The sequence below is a fragment of the Numenius arquata genome, chromosome 7 (assembly GCF_964106895.1).
Source record: "Numenius arquata chromosome 7, bNumArq3.hap1.1, whole genome shotgun sequence".
Taxonomy (NCBI): Eukaryota; Metazoa; Chordata; class Aves; order Charadriiformes; family Scolopacidae; genus Numenius; species Numenius arquata.
In genome coordinates, this window is record NC_133582.1 from 10,770,948 (window position 1) to 10,786,856 (window position 15,909).

Genomic DNA, 15,909 nt, shown 5'->3' on the forward strand with positions numbered 1-15,909 from the left:
CACCTATTGGCAAATCTGGGCAGTTGAACTTACTAGCAAAATCTCATTCCTCTGCTTGACCTTCCCAACAATAAATTTAACTAGAAAATCTGAGAATAAATATTCTTCCTTCCCACTCTATTGCCACGCAAACACATTTAATTAACTGCTCTCTAAAAAAATTGAGTATGCAATCTCATGTCTCCACCAACGTCTAATTTGGCTTTTGTCAAAGAAAATACGCGTAATATTCACTTTTAAGACTGCAAAACAATTTATTTTCTCCACCAAATGAGCAGACACGCAGACCGCAATGTCTCAGCATGGTTTCTGTGTACTACATGTGCATTATGCCCATGTGAAGCTCACAAGTGTGCCACACGGACAATACTGCACCTGCCTTTCTGTGAAAATCATCATGGCCTGCTAACCTTTTCCACAAAACAAATTTCTGGGTGGTACACCCTAGAAAGCAATCTTGTTTTATTCTTCCATCTTGTGCCCAACATGACCTCTTAACCAAACAGACTCCACTAAAAAAAAAAAAAAGGGAAAAAAAAAAAAACGCAGGCATTGCTGGGTACAACAAACCATAGGATCAGATGCGAAAATCACACAGCTGCAAGCATTCTTTTGGGAACCCAGCACTGGGATTTATCTCAATCGCTTAATGTAATTACAAAAGTCAGTCATGTAGTAGTAATGTAATTTGCACATTTTTACAGCTGAAGTGAAGTTGAATCTTTATGAGAGGCCGAGTGAAAAGCAGGGATCCTGCTGCCACACTATTCCACCACATTAGTACCAAATGACAAGCATTTTGCTTTTGTTTATTTTCCAAGATGCATTAATTAGGAAATCTATATAACCCTCCCTTACATGTTTAAGCTGATTATTTTATCTTTAAATGACTCCTGCAGTTTTGAGAACCAAAAAAAAAAAAAACACCAACCTAGCAGCCCTCATCTTTTACTTATATCCACATTCATACTGCATTTATGCAGAAATTTCTACAGAATGCTATTTGAATTTTAATGATGCACCATGCCAACCAGTTGTTACAACAGAAAGAAATCCAGACATAAGATGAATTGTTGTTACAGTGTCACATTCTGATACGAAAATTAAGCGTCTTCACTTTGGCTACTTTTTAGGAAAAAACAGAAAAGCAATGGGAAAAAAGCACGAGATTGATTTTTAAGTGGGAAATACAAATTACTAATTGTCTGTTTTACACTACTTGTTTCTCACACAAGTTATTTTTCATTCATTTAAAATTAGAGTAGTTCATTTTTATAATGGCTGAATATAAAAAAAAAATTAAAAAATATAAGCCAACTAACAATTTAAAGGATGACAGCTATACTGAAAATATCACTGCAATGAAATAAAATGCTACACTTAAAAAAACAAAAGATAAGTTGTCAATAGTAAATTTCCACTGTCATACTTTGTGTCCTTTGTGTTCTGGACAACATGAATTACATTTCGATTTCAAATTTTTAAAAAATCTTTATAGGCCGTCTAATTTAAAGAAAAGAAAAAATCTTACTTAAGCTACATTTCTGTAGGGGAAGTACCAAATGTGTCAGCACAAGTATTTGACATAAAACAGAAAAGGCATTGCTGTTACATTTATCAAAGTGAAAGAAGAATGCCCACTCTGCCTGGGAATTCCCTCTCGTACATACCACTTATTTATCAATACACGGCTGTTTCCCAGCCTCTTCCAGAGAGAAGCCCGGCCCGGTGCAACAAAGCACGTCAGGCAAACAGCTTTCTCCTCTTTCTCCTGCCACTTAAGAAATCCCAACAAATCATCTTTGGGCCAACGTTCCCAAAGCTGTCAAGGACAGGGTCCAAACTTCTCAGCACAGACACACTCTCTGCCTCATGGAGAGGGTCGCTGATTTCCAGCTTTGAAAACATTACCGGAAGCACACACACACACCGGCTTTTTGTGTGAAAAAGGGCTTGCACCTGACCCTCCCTGGCACAGAGCAGGAGACACAAGTGCCCTGCGGGAGCAAACTCCATGCGCCGAAGACCTCTTGCTGTCGAGGTGGCCACCCTGCAAGGCTTGTGCATGACCTCCTTAGCCTTGGAGGACGCTGGCGTGACTCTTTGCCTGCTCAAAACCAGCCACGGGAACTTGAAGGATGAGGCGTAACTGTGCAGACCAGTAACACACGCTCCAAGACACTGGGAAAGCAGACTCCGCAGCCCACCACCAATTTCAAACCCTCCCACCGCCTTGCGGGAGGACGCTCACACTGGCCACAGCGCACCCTCGCCTGATGTCACCAGTGGTACCCAACTCTGCCTTTCACATCACTGTCCTGAACCTCCCTTCCCGAGGCACCAGAGCAAGCAGGGCCAGCTCAATGCACCACCACCATAAAATGTGTGACTGCAAACTGGAGCTGGGTGACAGCTAGTTTCTCGTTTCAATGCCTGATTTCCAAAACTGAAGAAAAAACTGGTTTAAATAAAACCAGTTAGTGGGGGGGGGAAGAGGGAAAATATTTATGCCCTAAACAAAAACAATACACTTTTGCGTCCAGTTATAAAAGAGTTTCCAGTTATACCAGGCAAATACTTAAATGAAATACGTGCGTTTTCAAAACAGAGTATCAAAAAGAGACACAAATACATATACAGCAGAAATATATTCTGCCCTGCGCTGCTATAAGCCCCTGATTGCTGCTTAAGACATTTCACAGAAAACTTGTAAGCACCACACTCTGAAAACATTAGATGCTTTGAATATTCATAAATTAAGAATCTAAACCATAAAGCACAAAGAGTCATATCACTCTGAAAGTCTTAGCCAGCAGTACAAAAACAAAATGAAATTGTTTCCATCAAATTAACTGAAACAAACAGTGCAGCGTTTTCATCTGCAAGCAAGCTGCAACACCCATTTATTACAAGTAAACTTGAAACTGGTTGTGAACAGAAGTGAAATCACATTGTATTTTCATTGCTCCGAGTGAAAAGATGCCAAAAATAGCAATTTAGCAATTTATTACAATTGAATAATTTAGCATGCAACTTGTGATTAGATCAAAATATAAAAAATGTATTTCTGGGTGGCCCTTCATTTTTTTACGTCTCACAAAATATGTAACATCTCTTAAAACCAGTAGGATTTATGCACATGCAGCTAGAGGAATATCTAGTCTAATTCAGCACGACAATTCTTTTCTGTTCTTACTTTTAACCACATTTATTATCTCTGCTAAAAACTGCAGCCAATTGTTTTAAAAGTTTACTTAAGCTGTTTTTTTTGCGAGGAAAATCCGGAATCCAATGCGCTAAGTCACAAGCCAGAAATGCTGCCAAGTGTGCTGCAGTAGGGATGAATAAAGTCAGTATTATCAAGAGTAGACAGTTGAGGGCCACATGTATAAAGTTCTATCTACTTTTACGTGTATTGACAAGATCTAGTAGGTTCCTAGTGTAAGAAAATAATTTAATACTATTTTCTATTAATAGAAATGACCATTCTATCAATTAAAACCCAATAACATCAATGAACAGAAAGCAATACATCCAACAATAGAGTACTAGAAAATCCACTTAAACAAATTTAATTAACTGTGGAAAACAAATTTAAATCAGAAAAAAATTAAGAAGTGACACATCCACACCAGGAAAATTAAATTAATTTATGCTTCTATATAGTTGTTGTACATTCATTTATATGGCATCTTACTTAAGGTAATAGCTTCTCTACAATAAACTTTCTTTAATAAAGACAAAATTTGGAAAAACTGTCCCTACAGTGCCCAAAGTATTTTTAAAATGTAATCATACTGTAGAAAAAAAAAAAAGAAATTATGTTTTGACAGGCATTAACTGCCCAAGTAATTGTGCAATTACAAACTGTATTATGCTTGCATCATATATAATTTTTTCAATGGTATGTTTAACACAAATCAAAATCTGAAATGCTCACTTTTAGAGACAGTACATTACAGATGTCTCTAGATAAAACTATTTGGGTAAACTTACTTGGTTCAGCCCTGGAACCATGCTTCTGAAGAAAGTCAACTATCTGAGCCAAAACCTTTTTGTTGCAATGTGTTGACAGCTCTTCATCACATTCATAACACCTAAACAAAAGCAGAAACAAACTGGAATTCAGGATATCTGGATGCACCTCCCAGGACTAACAAACATTTCCAACAACCTTACACAAATTACTTAAGCTCTAGGTTACAATTTTTCATACTAAAAAGATAAATAAAATTGAATTCTCTCATCCCATATATGCTCTTCTGTAGATCAGCCCCAATTCACTGTGATACTTACAGATTTAAATAATCGCAGTTTATAGTCCTGCAAATAATCATAAAAGAATCAGCAGGAAGGACAAACTCCTCTAACCAGCCAATTCTCTACAGACCACAATGGACTCGGACTTCTATCTTAGTATTGATTTGTGACCCCTCTGAGAGTCCTAAGGACAAACTAATTTTCCCTCCAGAAAGCCTGCCTTTCCTCTATATAAAGTATTCATTTTATCTGTCAGAATCATTATTTATCATGAGAAGACACGAGTAGTCCTTACATACAAGCGCACACAAACACCTGCACACTCATCCTTACCATATGACCCATGTGCTCAGGTTGATAACGATGCAATGAGGTTCTGTGCGTGCTGTTTGGAAGTGTTTCAGAGAATGCTGGCCTTCCGAGTTCTTACTACATCCCTGAAAATAGAAACATCAGCACGGTAAGGGGTAAAAAGGGAAGTAGGAAAAGACTACATTATTAGTAAATAACCTGCAAAAACCTTACTTTTCAAAATTCGACAGAAAGCTATAGGACCCTAAATACTCATTTAGCATTCTCAAGGATTGAGACAGTATAACGCTCTTTATAATCCAGTATTATTTTTTAATTATTATCAATTAACCTTTTTTTTTAAATGAACACATTTTCTTTTTACTAATAAAGGAAAAAACAATGACTACACAGAACCAAAATCTCACCTCCTCTACTTGGAAAAATCAGTTAAAAGCATAGAAAATTACCAGATTTGTTTTAACTTCATAGAAATAATTCCTAGCTGTTGAGTAAGTATCAATAGACAGCAAATTATGCCATCCACAAAAGTAAGAATTATCTTCAAAAAATGTGAATTAAATGACTATGTAGCATATTTGGTCCACAGAATACCAAGGAAAGGACAGGATACGTAAACCTCACTGCTTAAGAATGTCAAATGCATTCCAGAAAGCAAAAGGCACATAAATTGGTTTTGTACAAAAAAAAAGCTACTCAGAACTCACTATTTATGTACAGCAACTTTGAAAGAAAGCATTTGCAATTTTTCAAGTATCTATGGAGTGGGACTTAAGAGATTCAGGACTGGTCTCTGAATGAGGTGTGAGTTTTGGAGGCTACTAACCACATAAACATGACAAAAAGCACACAGATCTAACTCCTTTTAAAAGCCCTCCTTAACTACAAGATTTCAGAGACAAGGTATACAAGTCCTCCTCAGATCTGGTTAACTATTTTCTGAAGCCAGCTAATAGCATGTTTCTTTGCAAAATTAAATATGTTCAGCTCCTACCAGTATTATCTGGCTTCTGTCCTTACTACAGCAACACCTTCTGAAACTCTAAGAAACCTGTGAAATGCTTTGTTCGGGCAACTATTAGCTGAACCGAGTGTGACACAGCCTGTAAAGTGAATTTTTCTGTATCGGGCTTTACTTTACTCACAGAACAGAAACTTGCACAAGCCCTTAGGGTGAGGACCTGCCATTTTAAACTCCAAGGCCACGATTTGATATTATAACCGATCCAGTCTAATGGCTAGCTGGCACAAAAAGCAGCCTTCTCACTCCGGCACAGTCCTTTCTCCCTGGTTTCCACCAAATCTAGCAATTGAGTGCCCACAATGTAAGTTGATTCAGCAATATACATATCCATTTTTTCATTCACTCGTATTTGCGGGATCTTCTGCCAGATGAGCCAACTGAACGGATGCATTTTGCAACCACACAGTTCCTGGAGCCAATTCTCCATGAGTGGCAAGAGCAGGCAGATGAAGAACAGAGGAAAGGCAGGGCACTTACTACTTGTGATGCCAAACCACACTGTAACACTTAAAACTAACACAGAACACTGCCAAAAAACAGACAACACTATAAGACCACATCCCACTCCACTGAAGAAGCTGGAGCATGGACTCTCACAGCTAAGCACTTATGGCACATTGTTTCACTGAAGGTAATGAGATGTCAAACAGACAAGGATCCACATCAGTCGTATCCTTTAGAAAATCAGGGCCAATTTCCCTCTGTAAATTTACAACATATGCGTACCTGAGAGCCACATTTGAGACACAGCCAGATGTCCGAAGGTGCCACGGGCTCACCATCACTCATCCGCCTCTCCTTCAGACATTCTGCACATATTGACCAGACACTCTGAGCTACCGCTCTCTTCACATGATGCACATCCACTGCCTGGCTCACGTGCTGGCAGGTTAAGCCTAGAGAAAAGGACACATACTCACTTTCATCCATTAAAAATAATAGGTGGGAAAGGGAGCACGTGTACACAAAAAGAGCAGAGTCTTCAATGAATTCAACATTAAGAAAAAAAAATAGCAAAGAACTACAATAGGAAAAATCAGCCAGCTGCTCCCCATATACTGAATTTTATGAAGGACCTATTTTATGAAGGATCTCTTTCTATAATGAGAATCATTTTCAAGTCAATAAACACCACCTCTTAAAAAAAGGTAAACTACTTTGTACAAAAGTACAAGGATTACTTTCGTACAAAATAAATTTCCCTGTTTTTTGGTTTGTTTTTTTGTCAATGGTAAAATACTACATAAATCTGTTTTTGCATATAACAACACAGACGATTACCTCCTTTTCAATCCATAAAGAAACGTTTTTGAATACCCATGCGTCCCTACAACTGCCTGTTCTGAACACAAATATCAGTCACCATTCTTCTCTGTCATATTTTTTTCGCACAAATTTCACTATAATACCACATAACGATCTAAGTTTGAAGGAACCTCTGAAGGCCATCTTGTCCAAACCCTCATCCAAAACAGGGCCAAATACAAATTTAGATCTGGTTGCTGATGGCTTTGTTCAGCTGAGTGTCGAATATCTTCAAGGATAGAGGTTTCACCAACTCACTAGAAAATTAGTTTTCTGTCTGACCACCTCAAGGTGAAAATAAAATAACTTTCCTCATACATAGCCAAATTTGCCTTGCCCTAACTTTTGTCTGTTGCCTTTAGCCCTTTCATTGTGGACCTCCTAGAAGAGTCTGGCTCTGCATTCTCAGGCAACCAAAGAAAGAAACTGCACTTTCAATCCTCTGGCTGAACAAATCCATTCCCTTCAGCCCCTCTTCATGCATCCTGTTCTCGATCTCCTTAACAACATGGAGGGGGTGATCCACTGCTGGGCTCAGTTCAACAAGTCAATGTCCTTCTCGTAACAGGGAGGCCACAACCGGACCCAGTACTCCAGGTGAAGTTTCACAAGTGCTGAAAAGATGGAAAGAATCACGTACCTCACCCTGTGCTTAATTAATAGAGTCCAGCGTACGGCAGGCACAAGCCACACCGCTTGCTCTTATTCAGCATGTGCACTAGGACCCCCAGGACCTTTCCCGCAAAAGCTGCTTTCAAGCCATTGATTCCCACCCTATAAGTGCACGCAGTTATTTTGGCCCAAGTGCCAAAGTCTCCGCTTGCCTTTGTTGAACTCCATGCAGTTTCTGCCAGCCCATTTCTCCAGCCAGCCTAGGTGACTCTGAATGGCAGACCTACCCTCTAACTTATCAACTCCTCTCCCCAATTTGCTGTCATGAATATGACAGAGCGTAGCCTCACAATGACATCACCTTGCTCTCTCAGCACCTTCAGATGCATCCCATCTGATCCCACAGACTCGTGCAAGTCCAGTTTGCTTAACAGCTCTCAATCTTCTTACATTTTGGACAATGTTTAAATCCCAGAGTCTGCCACTAGGCTCCGGGACCACGGAGGACCGAGTGCAGAGCTTCTATGTGAAAACAGAAGCAAAGGAAGGACGGAGGTCCTCAGCCTTTTCCCATGCCCCATGTCCCTAGGTCCCCTGCCTCCTCAAGCAGCAGGTTTGCACTTGCCCGAGCCTTCATTTTACTGCCACAGTATCCATACAAGCCTTTCTTACCCTTTACAGTCCTCATCAGATTCAATTCTAACTGAGGCTGACTTACCTAATCGCATCCCTGCACACTCAGGGTCCATGCAAGGGCAGCCCAAACCTGCTCCCACCCTCTCTGCCCTTCCTTTTTGCCTTGGAAGCTCCCTGTTCAGCCAAGCAGCCTCCTGCCATGCATGCTTGACCTTCTGTGCATTGGAAAGGACCATCCTCCTGCTATGAAGAGGTTGTCATTGAAGATCAAACAACTCTTCAGCCCTTTAGGCAGTCACATAGTGTAACAACCAATCATGTCATAAACACTTGACTGGGGATATTTCTGTTATAAATTGAAACAAGGAAAGTATTTCATGGTACCGCTCATTTGTGGTTTTCATCAGTCAACATGGAAGTTATTAGCCCTCAACCTCAGGGCTAAACATCACTTAATATATTTACCTGAAATATCATCTGAGGAGTCCTCATCCTGCGGCCTGTTAGGCCTTTTGCTTCTCTTTGCTTTCTCGGGGTTGGCTCTTGATGGATCTTTCACCCGCATCTGTTATTTACTGGGAAAGAGAAACAGGGGTTGCTGTATTGTCCAAATGCTTCAGCAAACGTCTTGAGTTTTGACTCTAAAAGCACGGGATCAAATCACACATTCAAACCTTACAAACATAGTTTTAGGCTTTGACTAATATCAGCTATTGTGTAACAAGGAGTACTAACGAGTCACGAACTCTTAGGAAAGCTGCAAGATCAGTTAATTACATTACATGACATTATGAATTGTATTCGTAGCTACAGGGGACACATACTTCCAGGCACCAGTGTTAAATATTTGAGATACCAAGATTTTCTTTATTTTTGTTATTGTAAACTACTGCAGAGCTCCATCCATACCTTACCAGAAAACCTTCATTAAAATAAAAGCTTCTCTTCCTTAACGTATCTCCCTTAAGAAAGGGATATCATCGCACATTCCCTAAAAGCTTTTGAGCAATTTCAAACATTTTAATAAAATACAAAAGTCTTCCAAATCTCACAAAAGTGTCCTCTCCTATGAGTAAGGACATACTGGAGTGCAAGCCAACCCCTCTATTAAACATCAGAGAAGCCATATGGATGAAGTCTCTCAAAGGAAATTTGGGTCATTAATCAAGGAGTCCTATGAGGAACAGAATTAAAGGATAAATATTTTCCACTAAACTTTTAAAATCCTCAGAGATTTCACCACACTGGTCATTTAATCAAAATCCAAATGTGAATTCACTGAAGGAATATAACTGTGCATCACACAAACAGCTTTTGAGGCTTAGTATACAGGTTGTCTTTTAATGATGTGCTTTATAAAAATGAATTTATGTTTTCATATACAAAGCATATGAATGTCAGATAGTCAAAAATTCATACATTGCAAACCTGTGAGCCACTGCGTTTAGAAAAACAAATGACATCTTGTTGTACCACAGACAGGTTAACAATGTCACCTGAGCCACCAATACCATTTTCAACTGTGCTACCTCATTTATGCATAGGAAACCTCTAAAATGCCCTATATTTGGGGACAGTAAAAGATACATTCTTGCTACAGATCAAATAGATAAGTTTGCCAAAGTTTAAAAAGTTTGTCTACCTAAGTTTTTAAATCTTCTTTGTATATCCATTTAGACCTTTGCACTACTGAAGCTCTGAGAGACACAGGAATTGACCTGTGTATTGAACTGAGTATTTCCTCTCCTTTCTTATCCATTAAGCCAATCAGCAGAACAGTCATCAGTATTGATACTAGAGCACCACCATCACTGGCACCCGAACAGCCTTCATGGAAGTGAAGCAGGCAATCAGTACTTGAGAGCTCCTGTTCCAGGTTCCTATAAACGTGGACAGACATCTCTGCATCTGCCATGCATACTGCTAGTGCTGGAGGTTTTCTGCATGAACGTATCAATTAGAGATTTACTTTGGACAAGTCGAATTTCTGTAGAGTATGAAAGAAACCTTTACTCTCTGCTTCCTTACATCAACGGCTTCATGTCTCCTCAACCTTTCAAAACACACTTCATTTTTTTCAGAATGCTATGTTTACATGTCGATCAGTTTATATTATATACCATGATGTTCTTAAATTACAGATTTCAAAATTTCCTGTACTTGAATGTATAAAGTTTCACATGATTAGACGTGCAAGTGAACAATGCCACTGAATTTAGCTTTGCTGATATTCTAAGTTCACAACTCGTGTTCATACAGTAAGAAAGATCTGAGTATTCCAGCTCTTGACTATTTAGATTCAACAAATGTTAGGACGCCTAATGTACACCAACAGCCATGCATCACAGAAGGAAAAGGCGCTTCAGACCCCCAAAAACTTCAACTTGGCACCTTATCATATAAATCTGAGCTTCATGTGAAATGACCCATCACCACTTGTTGCGCTGAGCACAAGATTCATGGAGACATCCATCAAACAGTAAGGCCAACACAGCTGCTGTTGGAAAACCCATGATTTTACACTAAATTATGTAAAGAGTCAATAGCAAAGGCAGCAAAAATGTCCTCCCTAAAGGAACATAGTTGTGTTTAGGTTACTCAACATTGACATAAGTGATTTATGAGTTCATTTCAGCATAACAATTTTTATCTCTTTGGACAGATTACGTAAGACTGTCCAAACCACAGATTTCACCCAAATGAAAGTCATGTTCATATCAGTACATTTTGAGAGCTCAGATAACTTCACGAAAGAGCAATTATGGGCCTGACCAGCTGAACTACAAGCAAGTCTTTACTACCTGTGAAACCCAGTGGCCCATAGGCCAGGCGACACGATCCAGATCGGGGCACACACAGCCCACCGCTCAACCCACTCTCTAGGGTCCTTCAGGACACGTGCAAAAGGCAGTGTCAGCTGGTACCTGCAATGACTGAAGATGCGGCATTTCTAGCCCAACCTAATCAACATGGCATTAGAAATGCACGCTGGCATAAGAAGCTGGCGTTCACACTGCAGGTTTGGGAACCCACCAAGCCACCCGGAGACTTTTCAGTCTTCTTTCAGTAAGAGCAGGCAGAACAAAAGATAACACGGACCATTAGGTTAATCAGTTTTCATGAACACGCATACAGACAGGCATCCATCAGACAATGTTTACTGACCTGTGAGCTCTCGGAAAAGCCACAGCGTATCAAGGACCTATCCAGCCTGATTTTGAAAAGCATTTAAGTGGTATGAAAGGCTAAGAGAAATGAGCTGCTCAGCAAGCACCTATGATGCAAGCAGCACAATACATAGACAGCTTTATCTGCCCTTTCCCAGTATATTTGGCGACAGAAAACATTACAAGTAAAAGATTTCATGTAACAATTAAAAACATGATCAACATTTCAAAATCAAAATGTTTATGCCAGGAATATGATTATTATATTTAATTGAGATAAACAAGGAAGAAACATAAGGTGCTTCAGAAATTAGTTCTCACAAATATTTCAGTTTATGGGAAATAAAAGATTGAGACTTTATTGGAATGAAAACTCTGAACAGACAGACCCAAGAGAGCATAAAATACAGCTAAGAAAAAAGCAAGAGAGAAATTCTGTAGGTTTTTGTTGACCATAGGTACAAACCATTCAGGACAAGCAGGCGGAGGAGAAATGAATAATTTACACAAAACAAACTCGACACAATAAAGATTAAAAACCTTTGCACTGTTCCCATGATTTGCCTCTTTCCAACCCATTCTCCCATTTTTTGAATATGTTCAGTGAGTAATTTGTGGCTACAGCCATCAACTGTGGAGTCTCCTAAAGGAGACAGGCTCTTCCTCTGAATGCATAAGCAGAAAGAAGCCTCTATGCATCCTCACTTGGAAGTTTCTTTTTGTGATGGAAGAATAAATATGGTAAGTTTTTCATTTCATATGCACAAAATCAAGTCACAGTGCAAATGATGTTTGACTAATGAACCTGAGAAATTAAAAACAACCCTGATTTTTGCGATAGCAGTAGCTGAATTCAGAGGGTACGTTAACTCCAACCTGATCTCTATTTGGCCCACAGTAAAAACCTTAAGAAAAGATTATGCAGTTTCATAGGGAAACAACTAAAAATAGAAAGAGCTAAATCTCTTCCTTATAAACAATCATTTCATACAAAACTAAGAAGCAGTCCTTGCCAAAAGTGCTCAGATTCTTTTAGCTCAGCATTCAAGAGTTTGAAGCATAATCATCATCACTTGCTATTCTCGGTTTACTTCTTACTTCTTAAAAGACTCCTAATGGGAGTCTGCCTACTAAAAGCTGATTAAGATCAAAAGCTCCTCGCTACAACCGCTCATTTCCACCTTTCTAGAAAGATCAAACCACTTCAAAAGCAGCAGAATGATCTGCCTAGCTAATTTTAAAAGCTTTAACTTTGACAAAGTGCCAAAAATCAACATGCTAAATTTGTTACATTAAATCCAAGGCTATTTTAAACATAAGATATGCATGAAAGAGTCTATAAGTAACAGCATTAACATTTCTATATTTAGAAATGCACCCTCTTCATAAAGTATATATTTAGAAAGTAAAAATAGCTGGATGTAGTTTCTAAAATAAATAACTGTTGTTTTTTAAAATTTTGTATTTTAGTGGAACTCAGCAGAGCTAGAACCAATAAAAGATACAAGGGTAGTATGAACTAGAATTCACTTTTCTTTGGGGAAAAAAAACAAACAAACAAACAAACAAAAAAACCCAAACCAAAACCAAACAGGTTGTTCCTCTTCACACCACCTTTATGCAAGAGAGGTGGAGAGGCAAACTATGTCTTCACTGTCTAGACTTCCGGAAACCTATTCCCGTCTCATCATCTCACACTCCTTACTTAGAGGTTGAGTCCCTCCTCCTACAATGTCTATGGCTCACTTGCTAAATTTTGAAATGTGCCACCTTAGTGAGTTTTCCCATGCTGTACCTTCACTATGATGCTATAAGAAACCCAGCATTGGACTCTTTTAAGATTCAGCTGGACAGAGTGCTGGGCCATCTTGTCTGGACCATGCTTTTGCCAGGAAAGGCTGGACCAGATGATCCTTCAGGTCACTTCCAACCTGGTATTCTCTGATATGATTCTGTGAAGCCCAAACCAGATCATCAGTATGTTAGAGAAATAACCTGCTGTGTTGACTACTACCATATCGCTGCTTCCACCTGCCAAGATCCACTTTTCCCCTCGTCTTATAATTAGGCTGCCAGATCTTTCAGGCAAGTGCCACATTTTATTTCTTACCTGTGTAATACCTATCGCAACATTATTCCTGATTCTTGATTAACTAGGAGGATTAGACTTCCATTACTGGAATGCAAACAACAAGGTAAAACTGGTGTAAGAGCCACCAGCTCATCTAAGCATACTTACCCTATGAAATACAGCCAAGTGAGCCTACAGATAGTCTCCAGGTACTATTTTGGATACGGGTAAGACTATCCCAGTAGTACTGGCCATTAACTGTGAAACCAGTGCTGTTAATCATTCCATCAGTGAGCACCTGAATTCGAAGTAGCTGGGCCAAACACATTTACCTCAATCCCTCAATTCATCTGAGGTATCCTAAATACCAACCATCTCACCCACTTGTAGTTAAACCCTCCAATTAAAAACCCTGCATCACACTGGAAGGGCATAGCGTGCTGAACACAGGATTTCAAAAATTAGCACTTTCACGTAACTTAACAGACCTGCCCAGCTGTCAACAGCAGCCTACCACCAAAGCAAGGGGCTGAGGAACAGCACAGATGTGCAGATGAAGTCCAAAGGCCATGAGATGCTCCGTAGCACATTTTTACGAGCTTCCACGTAACTGCGAGGGTACAAAAAGCAGAGCCTCGTGCAGGTCAGTAATGCCAGATCCTCTACAGAATTGCTACATGTTTTGATGTAAGCTGCAATTTGATATATTTTGGACATCTGTTCCGAGCGTTACCTGTGGCATTTTGGCTTGCTTGCTGCTAGATCAAATGTCACCCAATCAGAGCAAGAACCACATCCATCACGGTTAGCAACCGGGCAGTGTCACCCATCAGCGGGCCAGGAGGCTCAGCGCTCTGACAGCCACCGAAACCTTTGCGGCAAACAAGCCCCCGCTGCCTGCTAGAGCAGTAAAAGGACCAGAACTGCTGACTGGTAGTGGCAGCAACACTTCTTCCCCTGGAAAATGTCATCTGAAATTCTGAAAGTGTCATCTCCAAGATTTCCTAGCCCAAAGGCACATCACACATCCTACACCGTCACTGGAGCTCAGACGCCAATCCTGACATTATATTACAGCCCTAAAAGGGTGAGACACCGATGTACTCTTTGCGCAAGGAGTGAGACAGAGCCTTCAGACCACTAGATCCAACTTTTCAAGTGATGGTAAAAATCCCAGAGCATTTCTCACTTTTATTAATCCTTTTTATCCAGCCTCCCAAGCTGAACATGATCTATCAACGTTCCCCATGTTTTCATTCTGCACAATCCCCCTCAGACTTGCTACTGAAACCCACCTGCCACAGAAAAATTACTTCTAAGGATGAACATAAACCAACTGTGTCCAGAAACAAGAATGAAAAGACCCTGTAACTGGGCTTATGACTAAAGTAAATTAAAAGGATTGAGTGGGCAAAAGGAGTAGTATTTTGATGACATATTTTTGCTAGGATCTTATAGCAAAGGTTTTGCTATGGAAAATTTCAGGGATATCGGTCAATATCCAAACTCATAAAGCAAATTGCAATTTTTGCTTATGTTCCCTATCCCACCTTAAATGGATTTTAAAACACAAGAACACATCAAGAAGGAAAAGCATCTGGGTGGATGCATTCATGGTCTAACATGGATTTTCCTACAAATTCACGCTTTAAAAAGCTAAACACAGAAACATGATAAAAAGAGCCATGGCTTATAACCCAGGATGTTGGCCCGCAAGTGAAAACTTTGTATGTGAAGAGGCAGTCAGATGACAGAGCTAACAGACTACACACTCACGCGATACGAACACTGATGCAACGGTGCCATCACCACAGAAAAATCTGAGGGTGTAACAACGGAAACAGCTGGAGAATAACCCGTGAACTCCTAGGACCTTGGCAGGATAACCATGTGGACAAAAACTGGGAAGTAAGTGGTTCAAGATGTCATAAGAGAAAATGAAGGGCAATACGAGCAAAGGATGAACTTCAGAGAAACGCTAAGTCTGGGAAGTCTAAAAAGAAAAAAAGAAGATGAAATAGTAAATTAATAGCAAGTGATGAAAAGGAACTATGGTTGCAGCACAGCGTGTGAGGTAGCAGGATGAAGCCCACACAAGATAATACGTTAAGCTGAGACTCACGCTGCCCCCCTGCCTGAAGGACTGAGTCAGTGAAGATGAAGGAAGACAACGGCTACGTGTAACTTCCCATCTGCTCTGGAAGGGTGTTGTGGGACTCAGCTAATTAATGGCAGTAAAGCAGATAAAACCATAAATGACTACAGAAAACCAGTTTGAGCTCTTTGAAAGTCAAAGTCTTGCCGCCGAGAGCAAAAAATTTCATTCCGTTTTCTTCCTCCACACAAATTGCCCCAGTTTGTTTTGATGACACGTCTAAAGTGGAACAACTTGTCCTTGATCTACGATTGATGCTCACAGCGGAACCTGTGAGACGCTAACTGCACTTCTGTGAATCTCATACAAACAAAACTACAGAGCACCAGTTCTTCAATATTTCATGAAGAAATCTGACAAAATATTT

General features: G+C 39.8%; 1 protein-coding gene across 3 annotated transcripts in view; it reads right to left on the reverse strand.

Moving 5' to 3' along the window:
• USP45 (ubiquitin specific peptidase 45) overlaps positions 1-15,909 on the reverse strand; it is a 53,772-nt gene that overhangs the window by 36,401 nt on the left and 1,462 nt on the right. For 2 of the 3 annotated variants that reach the window (XM_074150098.1, XM_074150096.1), the window contains exons 1-5: positions 8,615-8,714; positions 7,152-7,154; positions 6,323-6,492; positions 4,594-4,697; positions 3,997-4,097 (exon numbers count right to left, since the gene is read on the reverse strand). In XM_074150098.1, coding sequence (XP_074006199.1) covers positions 3,997-4,097; positions 4,594-4,697; positions 6,323-6,492; positions 7,152-7,154; positions 8,615-8,714 — 478 coding nt within the window. Of the gene's footprint in view, positions 1-3,996; positions 4,098-4,593; positions 4,698-6,322; positions 6,493-7,151; positions 7,155-8,614; positions 8,725-15,909 lie in introns of those variants that run through there. The other variant, XM_074150097.1, reaches the window with a different exon arrangement.